Raw genomic sequence first — 19,553 nt, 5'->3', positions numbered from 1 at the left:
CGGTTACACCCCTGTGCACAGTGGTCTTGGAGGGCAACGCTACGGTCAGTCTCTTTAGTATTGAGGATGCTATTTCTGGCCACCAAAAGCACCAACTCAGCCAGGAGTGATGTTACCTTTTCTAGTTTGGTGTTAATTTCCTCCACTGTTCTTGCAGTTAGCAGGCAGTGGTCCACAAGTATTTCCACATAGAGTGGTGCCCTCTCGGATAGTAGTTCATGAGATGGTTTATGGGCACTCATCTCAGTGTGGTCTCCACCCATTAAGCATCCCCACATACCTGGGAATGAACTCTGTTTGATGTGGTAGGTTCTAGATTCTGGGCTCTTACGAAATCATCCAGTTTGCTCTGCTTGCACTTCTGCTATGGGCTCACTTTGTGGAGATGAAGCTGATCACTTATTTTTCCTAGACATTTTCACGGAGATGCAGCAGCTACTATTTTCAGCTGTAAATCAGGAAACTCGGTGTCCTTCCACGATTAGGGCGTTTGATCTCCTCTCCTGCTGATAAGTAGTTGGTAGATTGAGTCGAGCTGGAGCTAATTAAGGCTTTCTCCAAGACTTTCCAGGGCTATCTCTAAATCTTTTAGCTTAAACTTGTGATTGTAATAATTAAGAATAAGATACCAAGTGATAAAATACTATAACTGATAAAAGCTAATAAAAAGCTGATAAAACTAGTGAAAACTAATAAAAACCACACAACTGACACAGAGCTCAAATCGATGCTTCCTCTAACGACACCATCTTTAATCCACGTTCTAATATTGCAAGTCCTCCTCCTCTCTCCTGCGTATGGGAGGAGCACCCGGTTGCAACAGCTTTAATAAAGATCAGGCTTACTAGCTGCTTTGCTTCTCAATATTCTCTGGTTGGCCTCTGTTATTTTCTCCTACCGATGAAGAACCTACAAAGGACAGGGCTCATGTGTACCCCATAAGGGAAAGGTAGCAGTTTTTGATTACAACAAAAACAAGAGGACACCATGACTGTAAGATTAATGGCCTAAAGATGGAATGGAAAAATTCTCACCAATATCTAGTACGGAATTTGTGGACACTCCCTGGCTGGGGGCGGGAGTAACGGGAAGTCCCTCTGCATTCAGCTCAGAAAGGTTTACTTTCGGTTTACCTCCGCTGTTTGCAGAGCAAGGCGAGGAGGAAGGAAGTCGATCGAAGTCTGCTGGAGCTTTGAGGTAAGAAAATGATTTGCTGCGTTTGATTTCTGAATGAGCTCGTCTCTACCGCATCCTCATAGCATCGCTCTCTCTTTCATGTAAACAAAAATTCAGCCCCGACTAGATTATCTGGATCCCCGTTACCTTAAGTATTTGCGTCTGGATCTGTTTGGGACTCAAATCCCCTTTTGCTTCCCCCTTCCCGCATCTTTGTTCCCTCCGAATAAACACTCACCACTCATCCGCTCTTTAACCCTGGCGATCAATATTCTATCATATATTTACTGCTTCTTGAGCCTTTTTGCCTTATTACAGCCAGCGATTGCCTTAGTGGTACCTCGGGTTACATACACTTCAGGTTATAGACTCCGCTAACCCAGAAATAGTGCTTCAGGTTAAGAACTTTGCTTCAGGATGAGAACAGAAATCGTGCTCCGGCAGCGCGGCAGCAGCAGGAGGCCCCATTAGCTAAAGTGGTGCTTCAGGTTAATAACAGTTTCAGGTTAAGTATGGACCTCCGGAACGAATTAAGTACTTAACCTGAGGTACCACTGTATTGAGAAAGTGGTTGGTAGGTCTGATCTCTCCCTTTCCGTTTTATTTTCTAAATGTAGCGTGTGTGGACAACTCTGCCTAGAAGCCTGGTAACCTCATCCTAAAACTCTGCGTCCTAATTCCGGCGCTTGAGAAAGCTGGTTGCACCAACGGGCACTCTGCATGTGCTCAGAGGTGCATTCTGTGTTGCTGCTGCTGTGAAGAGATGTTTTGGGACTGATGTAGTCGGGTGAGACTTCAGAACATCAGAAGTTCTTCATGGCCTCTTCTTCCTCTCCTGGGCTTGTGGATGTTTTTCCTGTGGTACAACCAGGGTTAGACACCTCTGCCCTGCAGTGGGTGGGGGGAAATTTGCAGAGTGGCCCTACCATTAGGCAGAGTGAGGCAGGCACCTCAGGCAGCTGGATTTGTGTGCCATAAAAAGACAGCAAGTTGTTAGCTTTTTTAAAAAAAAATGGCCAGGGAGAGACTGCAGCTGCACCGATTTCTGGTTATGCGGTTTTCTCCTTTGGGTGCCACAGTACCTTGCCTGGGAAATAGCACAACTTGACTAAGGGTGGGAGTGTTTGTTGCAGCTCCACCCAGGAACCTAAACACTTTTGAACCAGCTCTTCTATGGAACAGTTAATTCTGTCGTATTGATCTCAAGGGTGACTCAGTAGTCATAAGGCGTGCCTGTGGTTTTGCATTATGGAGTAGTTATTTGGAGTAGTGATTTGCACTGTCCCGTAGCTGACCCCAAGCCCTACCCTTCCTTGTGCAGTGGAAATTGGAAGGCATTTCCCAACACTCGCTATAATCCAGTGCTAATGCTACTGGCCCCTCCAGGGAGCAGGCAAGAAAGCTCAATAAACACAGAATCTCACTGTAACCCCTTGAGGTCCTTTAACCTTCCCTAGACTCACAGTCATGTGTTTAAAGAGAGGTAAATGAGAACGTGGGTGGCGCTGTGTCTAAACCACTGAGCCTAGGGATTGCCAATCAGAAGGTCGGTGGTTCGAATCTCTGCGATGGGGTGAGCTTCCATTGCTCAGTCCCTGCTCCTGCCAACCTAGCAGTTCGAAAGCACGTCAAAGTGCAAGTAGATAAATAGGTACCGCTCCGGCGGGAAGGTAAACGGCATTTCCGTGCACTGCTGTGATTTACCAGAAGCGGCTTAGTCATGCTGGCCACATGACCTGTTAGGATTTTTATCTATCCGAGCTGCTTCAGCAAGTGGTACTATGATTGTATACATCATGTGAGTGTCTTAAGAGAGCGTGAGAAAGGAAGTCTGTGTTATGTCTTCGTTCCTGAGTACTGTTGGAGGTTGGTTTCACTTCTGTGTGTGTCGTAGGTTCTGTACTGGTGTTCAGAGAGCACAGACATACTGATGGAGTCTCTGTATATAAGACTGTAAATAAAGTAGTTTTAGAACTACGATTGAGTCTTTCTTCTGCTATGATATGCCAGAAGACTGGCGTGCTCTTTTCAGGAGAGAAGGGTCGCTTATTACCAGTCTCTCTGGACTGAAGAAGATTTACAACCATAGAGGACCACTGGAGAGACGCTCCGAAGACTTGGGAAGTTGGCACCCTTCCCAGGACGTTTTTCCAACAGAAGCTGTACACCAGCTCCCTTGGCCAGTAAAGCGAGATGAGCGCTGCAACCCCAGAGTGATTCGCGACTAGACTTAACTGTCAGGGGTCCTTTACCTTTAAATGAGAACTGAGATGCACATTGCATAAAATGTGGCCTGCAATCTGTAAGTGAAATTGGCTGTAGAATGTTATAGAGTGTGGAATGCTGATCCTGGCTAACTGGTTGGAACTTAGTCCTCTTACAGGATTGAGAGCCACTCCAGTCTTTATTGGGTGGAAAGGGAGAGTCCTTCCCCTAAGCACTCTCTCCTCTAAAAAGCTTGGTGTTTTGAACTTCTGCAAACCTTGAGCTTCCCTTGCATCTGTTGACACCTCCCTTTTGAGCACAGGTGGTCCCATTTTGGCTACATAAGGACCAGAGTCTTGAGAAACAAGATTAGTGTTAGGACAGATGATGATAGTGTTTGCAAGAACCAATAAGAGTGCTTATTCCCAAGTAATGAATTCACAACGAATGCCTTTTCTTATTTGTGTACCACTAAAGGCTAAACATTTGTACCATTTTTTCCAGAATTGTATACAGCATTCTCTTTCATCCAACAGCATTATAATGTTTTAAGTTTCCGTACAATTTTTGAGGTATTTTCTGCTGGTACAGTATAAAAATGGCCATATTGAAATAATAAGAGGGTCCAATTCGCTCACTTGAACCCTTTCCGTCTTTAGTTCCTCGGGATAAACTCCCACCCGCTCTTTAACCTTGGCAACCTGTATTCTATCATATCTTCATTGCTTATTAATCCTTTTTTCCTAATTACACCCAGCAATTTTCTGATAGAGGGTCAGCTTCGCTCACTTGAACTTTCTGTTGCTTTAGCCAAAAATGCTTTGTTTTCTACAGTTGCACTGAATTGTTGGGAAACCAATTCTTCCACAAAGATCATCGTCGTCATCAGTCATGATTATCTGTGGCCTTATCACAAAGTCTGAGGAACCTGGTAAGTTACCTGCATTTGGTTATTCAGCTAAGCAGGTGCAAAGCAGCCAGAAGTCTAAATTGACAATATATAGCTTTCTTGTTTATGGTATGTAACCGTGTAGGTTGGGGGGTCCTAAGTAACTGGCCGGCCTAGCAGTGGGGAGCCAAGATGACTGGAGATGGTTTCATCAAAGTGTACACAGGGCCAGACATTGAGCCTTCCTTGTTCTCGCCTTGCCCCAGTGCCCTTGAAGAGCATCTCTGTGGATGTGGTGGTCCGAGGCTTTGTGGCTGACGTGGTGTCTGAGCTTCGCTACCACAATGAGGAGAAGTCCCCAGTGGAGGTGGTGTTTGTCTTCCCTCTGGATGATGAAGCCGCCGTGTATGCCTTCGAGGGCCTGATTGGTGGGACGCGGATTGAGGCCCAGATCCGAGAGAAGAAACAGGTATGGAAGGTCTGAGGAGAATCGGGGCCTTTGGCATTGGGTGGCCAGTTTGAGAAGGGAGGCGGAGACTTCCCTAGATAGGACTCTGTGCCTACAAGCAGATTTTGTGTCAAGCTCATATGTTGTGCTTAAAAGAAAGAGTGCCTAACAACACCCAGTTGCTGTAGTAAGGAGCCTGGCTTCCTGGCCTCTTCTGCTGCTGCTTGGTGTAATTTTAACCTAATGCATGAATTCTGAAGTCACAGTGTAGATACCACAGTGCTTATAATTTACTTTCACAAGGTAAAATTACAAAAGCATGGAAGCTTCGCTGGTAGGTAACCAATTGGTCGACAGCTGTTTTTAAATGGGAATCTTTTCTTGGGACCACACCTGCCTGTGTCCTTGCCTTCCTCACTCCTGATGTTCTTCTCTTCTCCACCACCCAATGCAGGCAGAGCAGGAATATGAGGATGCCTTAAGTGAAGGCCGGCAGGCTTTCCTGCTTGAAAGAGAAGAAAACACCAGTGACATTTTCACCTGCAGCCTGGGTAACCTCCCTCCTGATGGGGAGGCCACACTGAAGCTCTCCTACGTCCAGGCCTTGGCTCCGGAGCCCGATGGGGCCATCCGCTTTGTCCTGCCTGCTGTCCTCAACCCCCGCTATGCACCTCAGGGTAAGCTCCTGCACCCCCAAACACACTAACTAGCCCCACATACAAGCCTCTTGCAGTGCTGTTTTGTTATTCCTAAGCTTTGTGGATTTGGAACATTGGGAATACTAATATGCTCCTTTGTATGCAACTTATATAAGGATGAGACGAGTTATTTTTTACTCCCATCCTACCAAATTACCCAGGAAAGACCTTTGAATTGGGTTTGACCTCCTTATTGGCTGACACAAACAAAATAATAACAGAAACGTGCTAGATTCCTCTTTCCTGCTGTAAAGACCCATGAATGTGTTTTGTTACAATTACTTGTGGCATGGTTTATAGAGGTCACCATATATTTTAACACTGTGTTTTAGAAGCTGCATGATTTCGGTGTTTTACCAGGTCTTTGACTATATAGTAAAATCAGTGGTACCTCGCAAGACGAAATTAATTCGTTCCGCGAGTTTTTTCTTCTTGCGAGTTTTTTGTCTTGCGAAGCCCTTCTCCCCACCGCCGGACCTTCAAAAGAGGTCCGGGGACAGCGGGGAAGACGCGCTGCGCTTCCCCACTGTCCCCGGAGATTTCCCTATGGGCTTTCGTCTTGCGAAGCAAGCCCATAGGGAAATTCGTCTGGCGAAGCACCTCGAAAAACGGAAAACTCTTTCTTCTTGCGAGTTTTCCGTCTTGCGAGGTACCACTGTACTTCATCCCCAGCTGGGCTTTATCTGCCAACCTTTCTCTTTCATGTACAAGCCTCTTAAAAATTATGATGGATGGATGGATGGATGGATGGATGGATGGATGAATAAATAAATGGGGAAGAACATTCAGATTGGCTGCCTGAAGTTATACAGTACACACTCAGGATTCTGAGTCTTCATTCTGCTGCATATGTAGACTAAGCCAAAGTGTAGTGTCACTCTTATCCCGGCTGTGTTCCCACTTCATGGTGACACTTCTAGCAGCCTAATTCTTCCTCCCTTGTGTGCTATAGCACCATATCATGTAATGGTAGCTAATGTTGTTTTTGCAACATTTTCCTCCTGAGAGCTTGCCCACTGTGTTCCATAACCCATGACACTCTCATTCTCTCTTCTGCAGGTTCAGAAGGGGGCAATGTCACCAAGAGCATACCACGAGTGCCCAAGGGGACGCTTCCTTACACCCTCAGCCTCAGTGCTACGCTGGAGTCGCCTTATGGCATCAACCGTGTGGAGTCCAAATGCACCCTTGAGCCCTTGTGCTACAGGGCAGAAGACCGTACAATTGCCCAGGTGCGATAGCGAATGGAACAGCTTCTGAAAAGGGGTGTATTTGTTCCCTTTCATTCTCCACTGGAAACTGTACATGAAATCTGTGGTTAGGTCTAATGGCTGACGTAGATGTGCCATTGTACATATGCAGCCTCGCACAACAGGTTTTCTTTTGTAAACAAATAGCAGGAAAGGGAAGAGTAAGCTGGATTGGGGCCATGGCTTGGGAAGGGGAGCATTTGACTCTTGCAACCACTGTTGCGAAGGTTTAAATGAATATCTGATACCTTCAAGGTGTGCTCAAAAATCACAGACACAGCAATGGAGAAAAAGAAAGTAAAGTTTTCTTTCTGGCAGCAATAAGACCCAGCAGAATGGTTTCCAAAGACTGGGTGGGAGCTCTGGGGCTTTGGGTTTATATACCTTTTTCCAAACAGCATTAAACATTACATATTCATAAATTGCAGCAAAATCAAACCGATGAACTTGGTCACAGCCCTTCCTAAATCCTCCTATGTCCATTTAAAGATCACTGCTTTTAAAGATCCGTTTAAAGATCATTCTGCTTTTTCCATATATGTATTCAGGATATTACTAATTTCTTCTACCTTATTATCAGCAAGCAAGCTAAAAAATTCCCTTTTGGCAGGCAAAGCCAAAATCCCCCCTTTTGTTATCAGTCATTTGTGTAAGATGGAAAGCATCCAAATTCGGACATCCTGCTTTGTCAGGTCATGGTGACCATCGCATGAGCACGAGGAATGTTCTTTACAGATTGCAAACGCTGCTTTCTGCTTTCTGCAAGCACAGCAGCAAGAGAGAGACACAGCATTTGATTCTTAGCATTTAGGCACTCTTTTTTAAAAAAATAAATTTTATTAACCGGCCAATCACATCAAATCAAACCACATCACATAAATTCCAAATTACAGAGCCAAATTTTTTAAATTTTGTTGGGGGGTCCCATACTTCCATATCCGAGGAAGAATTCTGATCTAATCATTCCTTCTGCATTAATGTCCAAATCAGTCCAAATAAGTCCAAATAGATGTTCAAACAGTCCAAACATATTCATATCTTGCTGTTTCCACATCACTCTTAATCAAATATTTTCTCTTTGTCCTTTATGGTCTCTTCTGATGGTCTCCTTAAGTCGATAAACACCGATAATACTCCTGCGTAGATCTCCCGTCGTAAATCCTCAATTCCAGTTGGTTCCCATAAATCGTCACCTTCGGAGATAAGATCACTTTTTCCCTCGTAAATTTATAGCTCTGTCGTACCTAAAGCCTCTTTGAGGGGTCTCTCCCACGATGTAAACACACTCTCTTCCTCCTCCCAGGCTTATTCCTCCGACAGAGCTTCCCAAGATGGCGTCAACGACATTTTTAACTGCGTCAGAAGCAAAGCTCTTATACATTCCACAGTCTTCTAAAAACATGCTTTGGTTCAAAAGTTTATCTCCACACAGCCTTAGATTCACAGCTTAAGTCCTTAAAACCTCATTTCTGGCTTTTGACTCTCGAAGGGAGGGGATTCTTAGGGTTAATCACTTAGTAAAATAAAACGTTTTCCCCCCTCCCCCATCAGTCATTTGCCATACCGTATCTTGACGTATCTTCTGAATGGTCTCTTTGAAACCAACATTGAGAGGAAGATTTGAAAGGAAAGAAAACAAGAGCTTTCCCTGCATGAGTAAAAGCAGGCAGCTGTCTCTACCCAATACTTATTCCACCATCTGTTCTTTAATAGATTCTTGTAACCTCAGTGATCTCTCATGACACACTATTTTAGAATTAAAGATCTCAATTGGTAACAATGTTTTAAGATGTGTTGCACACATAAATATATGTGGGAGCTCTTTAGAGGTGGGTGCCTTAAACTCTGCCCAACATTCAAGCTCTGCTTCTTTTTGCCACCCCAAAGGTCTCCTTGGCTGAAGGGCACCAATTTGACAGAGATGTGGAGCTGCTGATATATTACGAGGATGTTCACAAGCCCAGCGCCCTCCTGGAGGCTGGGAAGCCTGGGGCTGCCCCAGGTGAGCAAAGCCTAAAGCAACAGAGGACGTGGGGGCAGAAACTCAAAAGGGTGCTGAGAGGTGAAAGGACTGGATGTGAGTCATAATATTAATTATACTCTATGGAAGAATTTGTGGACAGTAAATATGAACTGTACGGCGTGTTAAGCATTAAAAGAAAATACGGCAAAAATGACCCATAGATGGTACTTCTCACCTGCCAAACTAGCAAAAATGTTTAAAAAAGAAAAAGGCAAATGTTGTAAATGCAATGAAGTAGAGGGATCTTTTTTCCACATGTGGTTGTCCTGTAAAGTAATCAGGGAATTCTGGGAAGTAATTTACAATTAATTAAAAAAGGTATTAAAAAAAACCTTCCCTAAAAAGCCTGAGACATTCCTCTTGGGAATTCTAACAACAGAAGTCCCTAAAAAACAAAAGAATTTATTACAATATGCCACCACTGCGGCTAGAATCTTATTGTTACAAAGGTGGAGAACGAGTACGGTACCCACTAGGGAAGAGTGGCAGATTAAAATGCTTGAATGTGCTGAATTTGCAGGTATAACAAATAGGATAGGATAAAAGGATGATAAATAAGGAGGATTGGAAAATGTTTATTGCATATTTTAAGAAGCAGTATAAACAAGTAAATAACCTAGCAGGTTTTGAGTAAATCCAGCAGATTAGGAGCTAATAGAAATTAACAGAGAAAGAAATTTGAAGATTAAAAAATTGAATACATGTTTTAGTAGAAAAGTAAATAAACCAGGAAGAGGGTAGAAGAGGGAGTCACTAGGTTTTTAGTTATATGTTGTGATTGATATGAAAGTTGTATAATTGGTGGGTGGAAGGAAGGGGATGTAGGATGTGTAGTTTTTTGTTTCTTTATTAAAAATGCAAATAAACATTATATCAAAAAATAATGAAAGAGGGGATATTGCCAAATACCTATTGGATCTACTGTTTTCCAATGAAACACAGCCTCGCTGATGGGGGACCCGGCTCTCCTGCTCACTCTGTACCCCAGCGTCCCTGCCCCAAAGCCAAGCCAGAAGGCAACTGGAGAATTCCTCTTCCTCCTGGATCGCTCTGGCAGCATGGAGTGCAACACCGAGTATAGCTCTGATTCACCTGATTCACCTACGCGCATTCAGAGTGCCAAGGTACCCACGTGTTTGGATGCATAGGGAGGGACGGTTCTGTGCTTTGGAGAAAGCAGGGTAATGGAAGCCTGGAAGTGGGTGGATCCTTGTGGGAAGGCCTGTAATCATAGAATTATAAAATTGGCATTTGACAGTGTCTCCTGGGATTTAATGTTTAAAGTTTTGGAATTCAACGCTCACATAACTGATAAATAAAGATTATATAAAAAAATAGAATTGGAGAGTTGGCAGGGACCCTAAGGGTCATCTAGTCCAACCCTTTGCAAAGGGTGGGTTGGGATATCCATGGTAACTATCTCTTTTATCTTGTTTTAGGAGACCCTGATTCTCCTGCTGAAGAGTCTCCCTCTGGGATGTTACTTCAACATCTATGGCTTTGGATCTACCTATGACTCCTTCTACCCGTGAGTGTACTGTCACAGACCTTTTACTTTCCGACTTCTCCACCTGTTTATATGTTTGGCCACTGGTAAAGAATAAAGCAGGGTGTTAGATATATTACTTGATCTTTTGATGTCGATGAGAATGATTATTAATGTGTGTGCACACGCGCACCCCAAGAGATTTAACCAAGGAATTGAAAAAAATTCTCCCAATCAGAAGGGATGTTTCCGCAAGCTGCCTTGTAAACTTCATCTGCAAAGCAGTACATCCTGGACCCCTAGAAATTCTGTCGTCCTCTCTGGCTACCTCAAATCTTCCTCTTCCCCAAGTCCTGCTGTTTCTCTTCCTCCTTGCTAGCTGCAGAGTAAACATAGCTTTTTTCTAATTTTGCTGAGGCATAGCACAGTCTGAGTACTGACGAATGAGAGGAGGGGTATGCATCTGAGTGGGTGAGTTAGCTGGTTCTGGTGGAAACGTGGAGTGATGTGTGAGGTTAAAAAAAAAAAAAAGCCTGGTGGGGAACTGGCTGAGCTTGGGAGGAAAATAGGTCCTTTGCCTCCTTGACTCTCTGAAACTCTCTACAGGCAGAGTGTAGAATACACCCAGGAGACCATGTCCAAGTCCCTCCAACGGGTGAAGGAGCTGCAAGCCGATCTGGGGGGCACAGAGATTCTGCAGCCACTGAAGGCCATTTACAACCAGCCATGCCGAGAAGGGTATCCTCGCCAGGTATTGAGTCCTGTAGTTATTGGCATTGTTCTCCTGTATTCAGGGCTGGCCTGGGAATAAAGTTACTGAAATGAGATTTCTTTTGCCTGATCTCAGAAGTTTCCTTTATGGCAGGGGTGAAGGAACCCTCAACCGGTGCATCTCATTCCACCCAGCATTGCCACAATTTGGCTCCCAAGGCCATTTCACCCCCAGTATCATGCCCAGCTGCCCCATATCTGACATCATATAAGATGTAGCTACATAGAAGCTACCAGGAGCCCCTGATTGTTTCATTGCAAGCAGTTGATTGGCACCGATGGTGTGCGCTACTGGGGTCAGCTGCACTACGGAGGGGGTCGCTGTTAGTGAGGCTGGTTTTCCCTGTTTAGGATTTGAATCCAGCCGGGCCCTGAAAATGGACTTCAAAGGGGGAATAGGATAGGTTCTGATACCTCTCTGTCCTCTCTCCCTCTCTCTCTCTAGCTCTTTGTGTTCACGGATGGAGAGGTGTCTAATACAGATGAGGTCATTGCTGAAGTTCGACGTCACAGCAGTTCCCACAGGTAAGGCAAGGGAAAGGGAAACCAGCTTCTCACAGCTCTCTGCACCTGGCCCTAGGTTCACCTCCTCTTTCTCTGACAGGTGCTTCTCCTTTGGCATTGGCGAAGGGGCCTCCACAGCCCTCATCAAAGGAATTGCCCGTGCGGCCGAAGGCAGTGCTGAATTCATCGCAGGCAAGGAGCGCATGCAGGCCAAGGTGAGGCTCAGGAGCTCCACGTTCCTCTTCTGCCTGTCCTTACCAGGCAGGGACACTGCTAGATTCCTCCCTGCCATCAGAGCATGGAATCCCAGCTCCCTCCTCACCAAAATAGCACATTTTCTTACTTCTGCAAAGCATCCATGAAGCCCAAATTCATAAGGCGTTGTCATAAGGGCTGCACCCTTGGATTGATCATTTGCTCAGCCTTCTACTCTCCTCCTAGACTGCATGTTGAAACCTTACACAGCTAGCAGTGCCCAGCTAGAGTTACAACTGGAGTTTCTTTATGGGACATTTAGAAAACACATTGCGAAAAAGCAACATAGGTTGCCTCCAGATTGCTTTTTGGTTGAACCTTCCTTCTTCTTTGTTAATGGGGAGATTGGAGGACCGTTGCATCAAGCCATTACTACTTCACGCTTTCCAGTGCATTTTCCTGTTGTTTTCCTTATTGTAAGAAATCCAATCATTTAGGGAGGAAGTGGGTTTGTTACACAAATCAACCACAATTGTGCAACCTGAATCTGCCAGTATGCTGTTGAATCTACCCACAAAATGGCGAGTGTAGAAGGGCCTAGTGGTTTCTATGCAAAGGGGTTGTTGTAGCTTAGTGGTTTCCTTTGCAAGGTACAATACTTTGTTTCAAAGATGGTTAATAACTGCCTTAACACTTTCAATCTGTCACTGGACAGAGTAATCATTTCTAGGATGGCCATTGTTTTCCCCTATCCATAATAACAACAATAATAATTTTATTATTTATACCCCGCCCATCATGTAGATTGTCTGTGGGCAAAGAAGGTTCAACTGAAAGCTACTGAAAGCAATCTGTTCTCTCTAACAGATAAGCCCTATGGTGAGCCTGCTCTGAGAGCCAGAAACCCCTTCTGCCCACCCAGACAGAAAGCCCCTAATCTCTAAACCCAGGTCCCTATCTAACCCATAGGCAATCCCTGCCTGAGCAATTTCTGACAGTCCTGACAGTAACTGTCAGTTTCAAAGTTAAATTCCATTCTTGCTCTCTCCCAATTGGCTGATCTACTCCCCAACTGACACTGGTCGTTGGGTCACAAGTAGACCCAATTCCTGTCCATCGCACCATCTCAATGCCATAGTTTCTGCTGGAATAAAGAAATTGGTTTCTCATAGCATCTCTTGTCTCCTTATCAATTCCATTCTTTTTTTAGCGTCCCCTATGTGGCAGGGTCATTGCGTTGCTCAGAGTCTCTCCAGTGGGTTTCTATTCTATGTTCAGTGGCTTTTGGAGAAACCAAGATGGCATCTTCACCAGCCCCTCTCCTGACTTCTTTGCAAGCACTGTTCACACAGTTTCAAAACAATCTCACATAGAAACTTATTTTTAAGCGATAGTTGAACAGGAACTTTGATATTCTCTTAATGTCATTGCAAAATTCTTGCTTTCCCATAGGCCCTGCAGTCTTTGAAGAAGGCCCTGCAGCCAGCCGTGACCAGGATTTCTCTGAGCTGGGACTTGCCTCCTGGTCTGAAGGCTGAGCTTGTGGGGTCAGGCCCACAGGTCATCTTCCAGGGGCAGCGCTGCCTCATTTATGCCCAGATCTGTGGGCAGCATCAGGTAAGCAATGACCACCAGGACTTTAACTACTGAATAATGCCTCTCTCCTATCCTGAATACCAAAACTTGACTTTATTTGTGGTTTTTCATGTCAGGAGGTATTGTTCCGAAGGCTTCTTGCCCTTTCCCAGTTCTGATGCTTTCTCTTCTGCTCCAGTCTTCAGGCTCCAATGAAGGGACTGTTGTTCTTCAGTACCAGTTCCAAGACCAGACTTTCAAAGAAACAATGAAGTTCTCACTCCAGGCTCAGGAGAGTGACAGGTAAGACTTCTCCTATTATATTGCCTCTGCCCTCCACTCCATAGCTTTTGACAAACACAATGTGCTTTGTGTAATTACAGGCTGACTTGGAAAGCTCTCATCTTACTATTTGTTTGCTTGCTTAATTTAATTTATACACTACTTGATTGTAAAAAACAAAAACAACAGCAACCTTCCAAGCAGTTTACAAAAGATAAAACAAGAAAACCAAGAAAATTTCACAGCCTTACTTTAAAACGGACACAGTTTTAAAAATCAGCTAGTGCAGAATTCACCATGGCAAGACGGTTTGACCATATTACACCGATTGTGGTCTTACTGCACTGGCTACCAGTTTACTTCCCAGGCTCAATTCAAAGTGCTGATTTTGACCTATAACACTTTAAACAGCTCAGGACCACAATACCTCAAGGACCTCCGCTTTCCATATGATCCGGCCTAGACTCTGAGATTATCTTCTGACACCCTTTTTTTATGTGCCTCCTTCATGAGAGATCCAGAAGGTGGCAACACGAGAACAGACCTTTTCTTTCGTGGCCCCCAGTTTGTGGAATGCTCTCCTCTGATTCACAAGCGAGTTGGCCATCCAAATCCAGTCTTCCCTGTCCATTGGCAAATCTGGATTATAGAATATATTAAGGGGTTTACAGCATGCCAAATGGTCCCAGCATTTCTCTCCATGCTCCCTGTTTTCCCTCTCTGCAGGCTCCCTGTTCACCGTCTGGCAGCTCAGGCCCTCCTGCAGGAACTGGAGGGGGTCGGGAAGAAGGAAAAGGAAAAACAACGCCTGGCTCTGGAGACGAGCCTGAGTTCAGGGGTAGTGTGCTCACAGACCGCCTATGTGGGAATTAACACAGAGCTGGGCAAGCCACTTCAAGGGCCCCTCACCCGCCGAGACGTTCCCCATCCATGTGAGTTCAAGGAGATGTATTGTGGGAGAGCCCTGGTCACTAAGGGAGAGTTTGGTTGAATGCCATCACATCTATTTAGTGCCATCTAGCAGAACCTGTCCAGATGACCAGGAGCTGATTTGATTGTGCTTTCAGGGAGCTCATTTCAAATACAGTGGTACCTCGGGCTACAGATGCTTCAGGTTACAGACTCTGCTAACCCAGAAATAGTACCTCAGGTTAAGAGGTACTAAAGGATGAGAAAAGAAATCGCAGGGCGGCAGCAGGAGGCCCCATTATCTAAAGTGGTACCTCAGGTTAAGAACGGACCTCCAGAACGGATTAAGTTCTTAACCCGAGGTACCACTGTACTGTGATCAGTTTCAAATCAGTTCCCTTTCAAATCATCAGTTGTTTAGCATTTTGCACACAAAATTATCATCGTTATTATCATTATTTATCAGCTGTTTTTCTCCAAACATGAAACTCAAAACAACTTTAAAAACAAGAACAATACAGCTAAAAATTCACATCCAACTCTACCACACACCTCACTAAAATTAAGATCCATTGGCCTCAATGAATAAGAATGTTTTTCTCTGGCACCTACAAACAGCTAGTGATAGTTATGCCTCCCTGGGGAGAGCATTCAATAAATGAGGGGGCCACCATTGAAAAGGCCACCACCCTTCATACCTCCCTTAGATGTTTGAGTAAAGCAGGGATGGAGGAGCACTGAGGGTTTTATTTTTTTAAGTTTTAACAAGAAGAAATAACAGATGGGTGCTATACAGAACAGAGCCTTTCCCTTCTCCCTTCTGCCCCTTCTCACTGTACTCAAAACTTGCTTTAAACTGCAGCTTACTCCCCTTCATGCTACTCAAACCTCTGCCATTGTTTAAAATAACATTTTTCCTTTCAGTTATTCTCCATCCCTGCTTTACTCAAACCTCTGTTATTTAGAACCACTTTCCCCCTGTTAGTATTCATGCCTTCTCGCCCCTGTGCAATAGCCACTGGTGTTGCTTATCCTGTCTTCTCCTTTGTTCCCCTACCCCACCCTGACTCCATGCAAATCCTGGATTGTGATGAGGCACTGCAAATCCTCTAATGGGGACTGCATGGTGACAGCCTTACATTTTAATGCACATAGTAAGATATAGATGTTCAAGAGATGGAGGAGTGTGCTCCTAGGCCAGTGTAAAGATAGGAGTAGATAGACAACAAATCTTTTGTTGTGAAGTCTGAACTATTCTTTTGGAACTTTTTCCAGCGTCCCCACCACACACTTGTTGTAAGAGAGGTGGGCTTTCATTGCAGCTGCTGTCAAGGTCTAGACAACCCTGAGCTTGTTGGAGGACTGGGAGGATACAAATAAACGTGCTATATCCTGGAAGGTAGCAACCAAAAAAATCACATGAGCTATGTCTTTTCTCTTCCTGCTAGATCTATTGCGCTGTTCAGCACCTGGTGGACCTGCTGTGATGCATTCAGTTGGCATGAGCAACAGACAAGCAGGAGCAGCAGCACCTATGTATATGATGTGCAGTATGCCAGGTCCTCCCCTCGCTTGCTCTGCTGATTGCTTGGGTGCGATTGAAGAAACCTTATGTTCGGAGTCTCTTTGCGGTCAGTCCTCATGGAATGGATGCAGGGCAGATACTGGAAACAGTGGAAACTGGAAACATCTTTCAAACTAATAGACCAGTGATGTCCAACAGGTCGATCCCCGGGAGGTTGCAGTCGATGGTTGTTGATTGTGGGCTCATTTCCCTTTGCTTTTGCCTAAGAGCACCCAGCCCCGCCCCCTCTCCCCTGCCTGGATTTTCTCCTGATATCTGTAATGGAAAAGTGCTTTCATAGCGTTGTTTTGGTGAGCAACTAATCCCTTAAAAGTCCTCCCCCTCCCAAAAAAAAGCCCTATAAAATGGGCTATCTCATATTTCCAAAAAAAGCACAACAACTTTGACCAGAGATCACTGTCAGGTTTTAATTCTGAAAGTAGATTGCAGTCCCTCGGGAGTTGGCCACCCCTGTAATAGACAAGCTATGTTAGGGTTGCCATACATCTGGAATTTCCTGAACATTGCCAGGATTCGGCCGTCAAAAGCAGTGTCTGGAATGGAATCGCTTGAAAGTCAGGAAAATCCGGATATGTGGCAACACATATCGGAAGTGTCGATGTTGATGAATTTCCTTAAACGCAGGACGAGGGCTTCTCTGCCAGGTGGTGATAAGGTGTCTAGTTAGGAGGGAGAGTCAGTGTTCATCCACACTCCTGCTTGCCCCGTGCCTGGAAAACATGAGTCTGAGCGGTTTTCTGCTTGTCCTGTGCTTCCTACAAAGGCAACAGTTCTGCCGCTTTCCCCCGGAAAACCCACTCTCTAGTGGTAAATCGGAACAAACAGCAATCCATGGAAAACTCAGTTTCCATTTGTTCTGATTCAGTACTAAACCATGGGTTTTCCCAGAGGAAAGCAGCAAGAAGAACAAGGTGTGGATGAGCTCTCAGAAACAATATGCCCATTGGCTCAGCTATTGTCCTATGTATACTAATGGAAAGGAATGCACTTGTCCTGCCAGTGCAATGAAGGAAGTACCATCCATGCTTTTCTCAGCAACCTTGAGATTGAAGCCTTCTCTACACACTGTGGGGCTGCCTTTTGTACAGGAGCTGAGAAGCTTCAGCTGGTACAGAATGCCTCCTCCCATCTTTTGATAGAAACTGGACATAATGAGAACATGGTATACTGCAACTGTACTTGTTCCAGCAAGCATGCAAGCCCAAGTGGTCAACCCATCAAGCCCTTAGAGTATATGAAGTACACTTCTGTGTCAGATGAAAGGTCCAGCATTCTGCTTCCAGCCAGAGAGTTTCACAAAACTTTCAAACTGGGTACCGAGTGCAATGGAGCTCCCTTGTTCTTTATTCCTCAGTATCAGCTGTTCAAGGGAGATTGCATTCAGCTGACTCACTTTGAAACTAGCTGCCTTAAAGTTGATCATATTTTAAATGGCTCTTTTGCAGAGGACGTTGAGCCCATCCCCAAGAAAGAGGAATCTCCTTTCTTGAACCTGGTATCTCTGCAGAATGCTGATGGCTCCTGGCCACTTGATTCTGACCTGGCCAGCATCCTAGGCCTGAGTGAGGCTGAGATCTCAAGCAAATCACCTGCCCAGGTAGGTTTTGTGGCAGAACCAGTGGCATCTACTGGGAGCAGAGTGGCAACAGCAATCTGACTGGATGTCTGTGAATATAAATGGCCACCCATGATTTTGGGGCGTATAACAAGGGGATGTGGTAGCACTAACCATAATTTTCTGCCATACATACATACATATGAAGCCATAGGGTTTAGATTGCCAGGCAAAAGCCCCTCTATAGAGATCATGTAGAATGAGATGCAGGAGAGGCTTATTTCTCATCTTATAAGCAGAAAGGTTGGAGAAACTGCCTTAACTATGGCTTCCTCCATAGAAATGATGTTTGAATGAGCAGTAAGGTAAACGATGGCTTTCAAACCTGCTTCAAACCATGGCTTCATAATCCGGGTTGTCGCTAAATTGTAACCATAGTTCCAACATGTCACACTCAACCATGGTTTTATTTTGCTTAAACATTGCCATGCATGTGCAGGACCAGTGAGTGACCAGGGTCCAATGTTTCTCTCTTTTGACTCCTGATTCTCGCTACCAGGTGGCCCCGAATGCATGGGCGACAGTGCTGGCCATCCTATGGCTCCACATCAATGCCATGGAGCAGAAGGATGAGTGGGAATTACTGGAAGCAAAAGCTCTCAGCTGGCTCCATGCAACCACAGGTGAGTTGTGGGCAGCTGGATGCGGGCGGGCTTAGGATGGTGTGAAGAAGAATGATGGAGAGGCTGAAGCTTGAAGCTGAGACAGTACTTCTGTTCCCCAGTCCAACCAATGCTTCAATTAAACTTTTATTTGATCGCTACTTAGGTCCTGCCCCACCACTAGAGCTCCAGTCTGGGCAGCACAGCTTGCTACTCCCTAGCTCCCGCCATAGATATTTTCTCCAAACAAATGCTAATGCAGAAAGCAGTGGTACCATTACCATGGCACATACTCTTCATCTCCAACTTGGAGGTGGATGTCCCCATTTTTCCATCATGGGGAGGGCATAGAATGGAGAGAAATGAACAGGCCTGTTTGAAAGCTACTTGTGCACAGGCTGCAGTGAGGTGAGTGGCACTGATAAATCCTAGCTAACTCTGCTTATTTGTTTGTCTGCAGGGCCTCAGCTGGCTGAGTGTGTAAAGGCCGGCAATGCAATGCTTGGAAGCGGTGTGAGCCCAGACGTTTTTGAAATCTGAGTTTCTCTCTGCAATTTTCTCTCTGTGCCTTTTAAAACTGAAGTTTCTGCTTCACTCTTCTCCCCTCCCCCCCCCCAAGTGTACCCAGCTGTATTCCCACTAGGGTGTCATCAATCCCAAGCTGTGTGCTTGCTTCTGATGCTGCCATAGCTTCGCTGCGAAAAGCACTGGAGTTTCCTTCCTCTGGAGCTGCCTTACATTAATGTAATGTAATGTAATGAATTAATTAAAGGTCTTGTTGCCTTAAGAAGGGGAGAGGGAAAAGTACACAGCAGAGGAGAGGGTCGGATGTGTTGAGAATGAATGTTGTATACTGAAATATTTTGTAATGTGAACATAAGGACCTGATTTACATATAATGAGATGAAATGTTAATAGGAAGTCAGAAAGTAAAAAGGGGGTTATAGAGATGCTAAGAATTTAGTAAAGATGTTCGGAAGTCAGAAAGAGGGATGGAAGGAAGTTTGCTTATTTGAGCAATGTTTAAGGGTATTGTTGTATGTAACAAAATGTGATTATGATAAATATGGAAAACTCAATAAAAATTAATTAAAAAAAAAGAGAGTGAATGTTGTATAGGTGGGTGCTGAAAGTCTTTCATTGTGGAAGCAACAATTCTCTTCAACATGTAAGTGAGGATGTGAGAGTTCCTGGGGAGGAAATTGTGGCTGCTACACTGTTCTGAGTTCTGATTTGGCTTAGTGTGTTGTCCAAGCCCAAGTGCATAGTCTCTCTACTTCAAACAAACCACAAGCTATTAAACTCAGATCAACCTTAGATTAACAACTTTAGATTAACCA

The 19,553-nt window shown here is 44.8% G+C and overlaps 1 protein-coding gene across 3 annotated transcripts; it reads left to right on the top strand.

The window, feature by feature from the left end:
* Nucleotides 1–830: 830 nt before the first annotated feature.
* On the top strand, nucleotides 831–19,317 carry LOC128399634 (von Willebrand factor A domain-containing protein 5A-like). Of its 3 annotated transcripts, XR_008327246.1 has the most exons (19): nucleotides 831–1,197; nucleotides 4,216–4,312; nucleotides 4,537–4,739; nucleotides 5,173–5,395; nucleotides 6,476–6,648; nucleotides 8,554–8,743; nucleotides 9,632–9,813; nucleotides 10,129–10,217; nucleotides 10,782–10,926; nucleotides 11,392–11,471; nucleotides 11,551–11,665; nucleotides 13,098–13,262; nucleotides 13,420–13,523; nucleotides 14,229–14,434; nucleotides 15,860–16,042; nucleotides 17,442–17,593; nucleotides 18,111–18,234; nucleotides 18,674–18,878; nucleotides 19,117–19,317. XR_008327246.1 is itself a non-coding variant. In XM_053361258.1 (18 exons), exons 2-18 carry the CDS (start codon nucleotides 4,273–4,275, stop codon nucleotides 18,751–18,753), a joined length of 2,454 nt encoding a protein of 817 aa, XP_053217233.1. In that variant the 5' UTR covers nucleotides 831–1,197; nucleotides 4,216–4,272; the 3' UTR covers nucleotides 18,754–19,317. The 3 variants fall into 3 exon arrangements, 2 of the variants coding, with proteins under 2 accessions (XP_053217233.1, XP_053217234.1); XM_053361258.1 differs by having other exon boundaries at nucleotides 18,674–19,317; XM_053361259.1 differs by having other exon boundaries at nucleotides 833–1,197; nucleotides 8,554–8,668; nucleotides 18,674–19,317.
* The last annotated feature ends 236 nt before the right edge of the window (nucleotides 19,318–19,553 follow it).

The sequence above is a fragment of the Podarcis raffonei genome, chromosome 13 (genome assembly GCF_027172205.1).
Source record: "Podarcis raffonei isolate rPodRaf1 chromosome 13, rPodRaf1.pri, whole genome shotgun sequence".
Lineage (NCBI taxonomy): Eukaryota > Metazoa > Chordata > Lepidosauria > Squamata > Lacertidae > Podarcis > Podarcis raffonei.
This window is presented reverse-complemented; position numbering and strand designations above follow the sequence as displayed.

What these genes read in the sequence shown, in the direction of transcription:
- LOC128399634 (XM_053361258.1), top strand. Translation starts at nt 4,273, where the DNA reads ATGATTATCTGTGGCCTTATCACAAAGTCTGAGGAACCTG. An exon ending in AGATCCGAGAGAAGAAACAG is followed by an intron (nt 4,740 to 5,172) that starts GTATGGAAGGTC and finishes CACCCAATGCAG; the next exon opens with GCAGAGCAGGAATATGAGGA. An exon ending in CCGAGACGTTCCCCATCCAT is followed by an intron (nt 14,435 to 15,859) that starts GTGAGTTCAAGG and finishes TCTTCCTGCTAG; the next exon opens with ATCTATTGCGCTGTTCAGCA.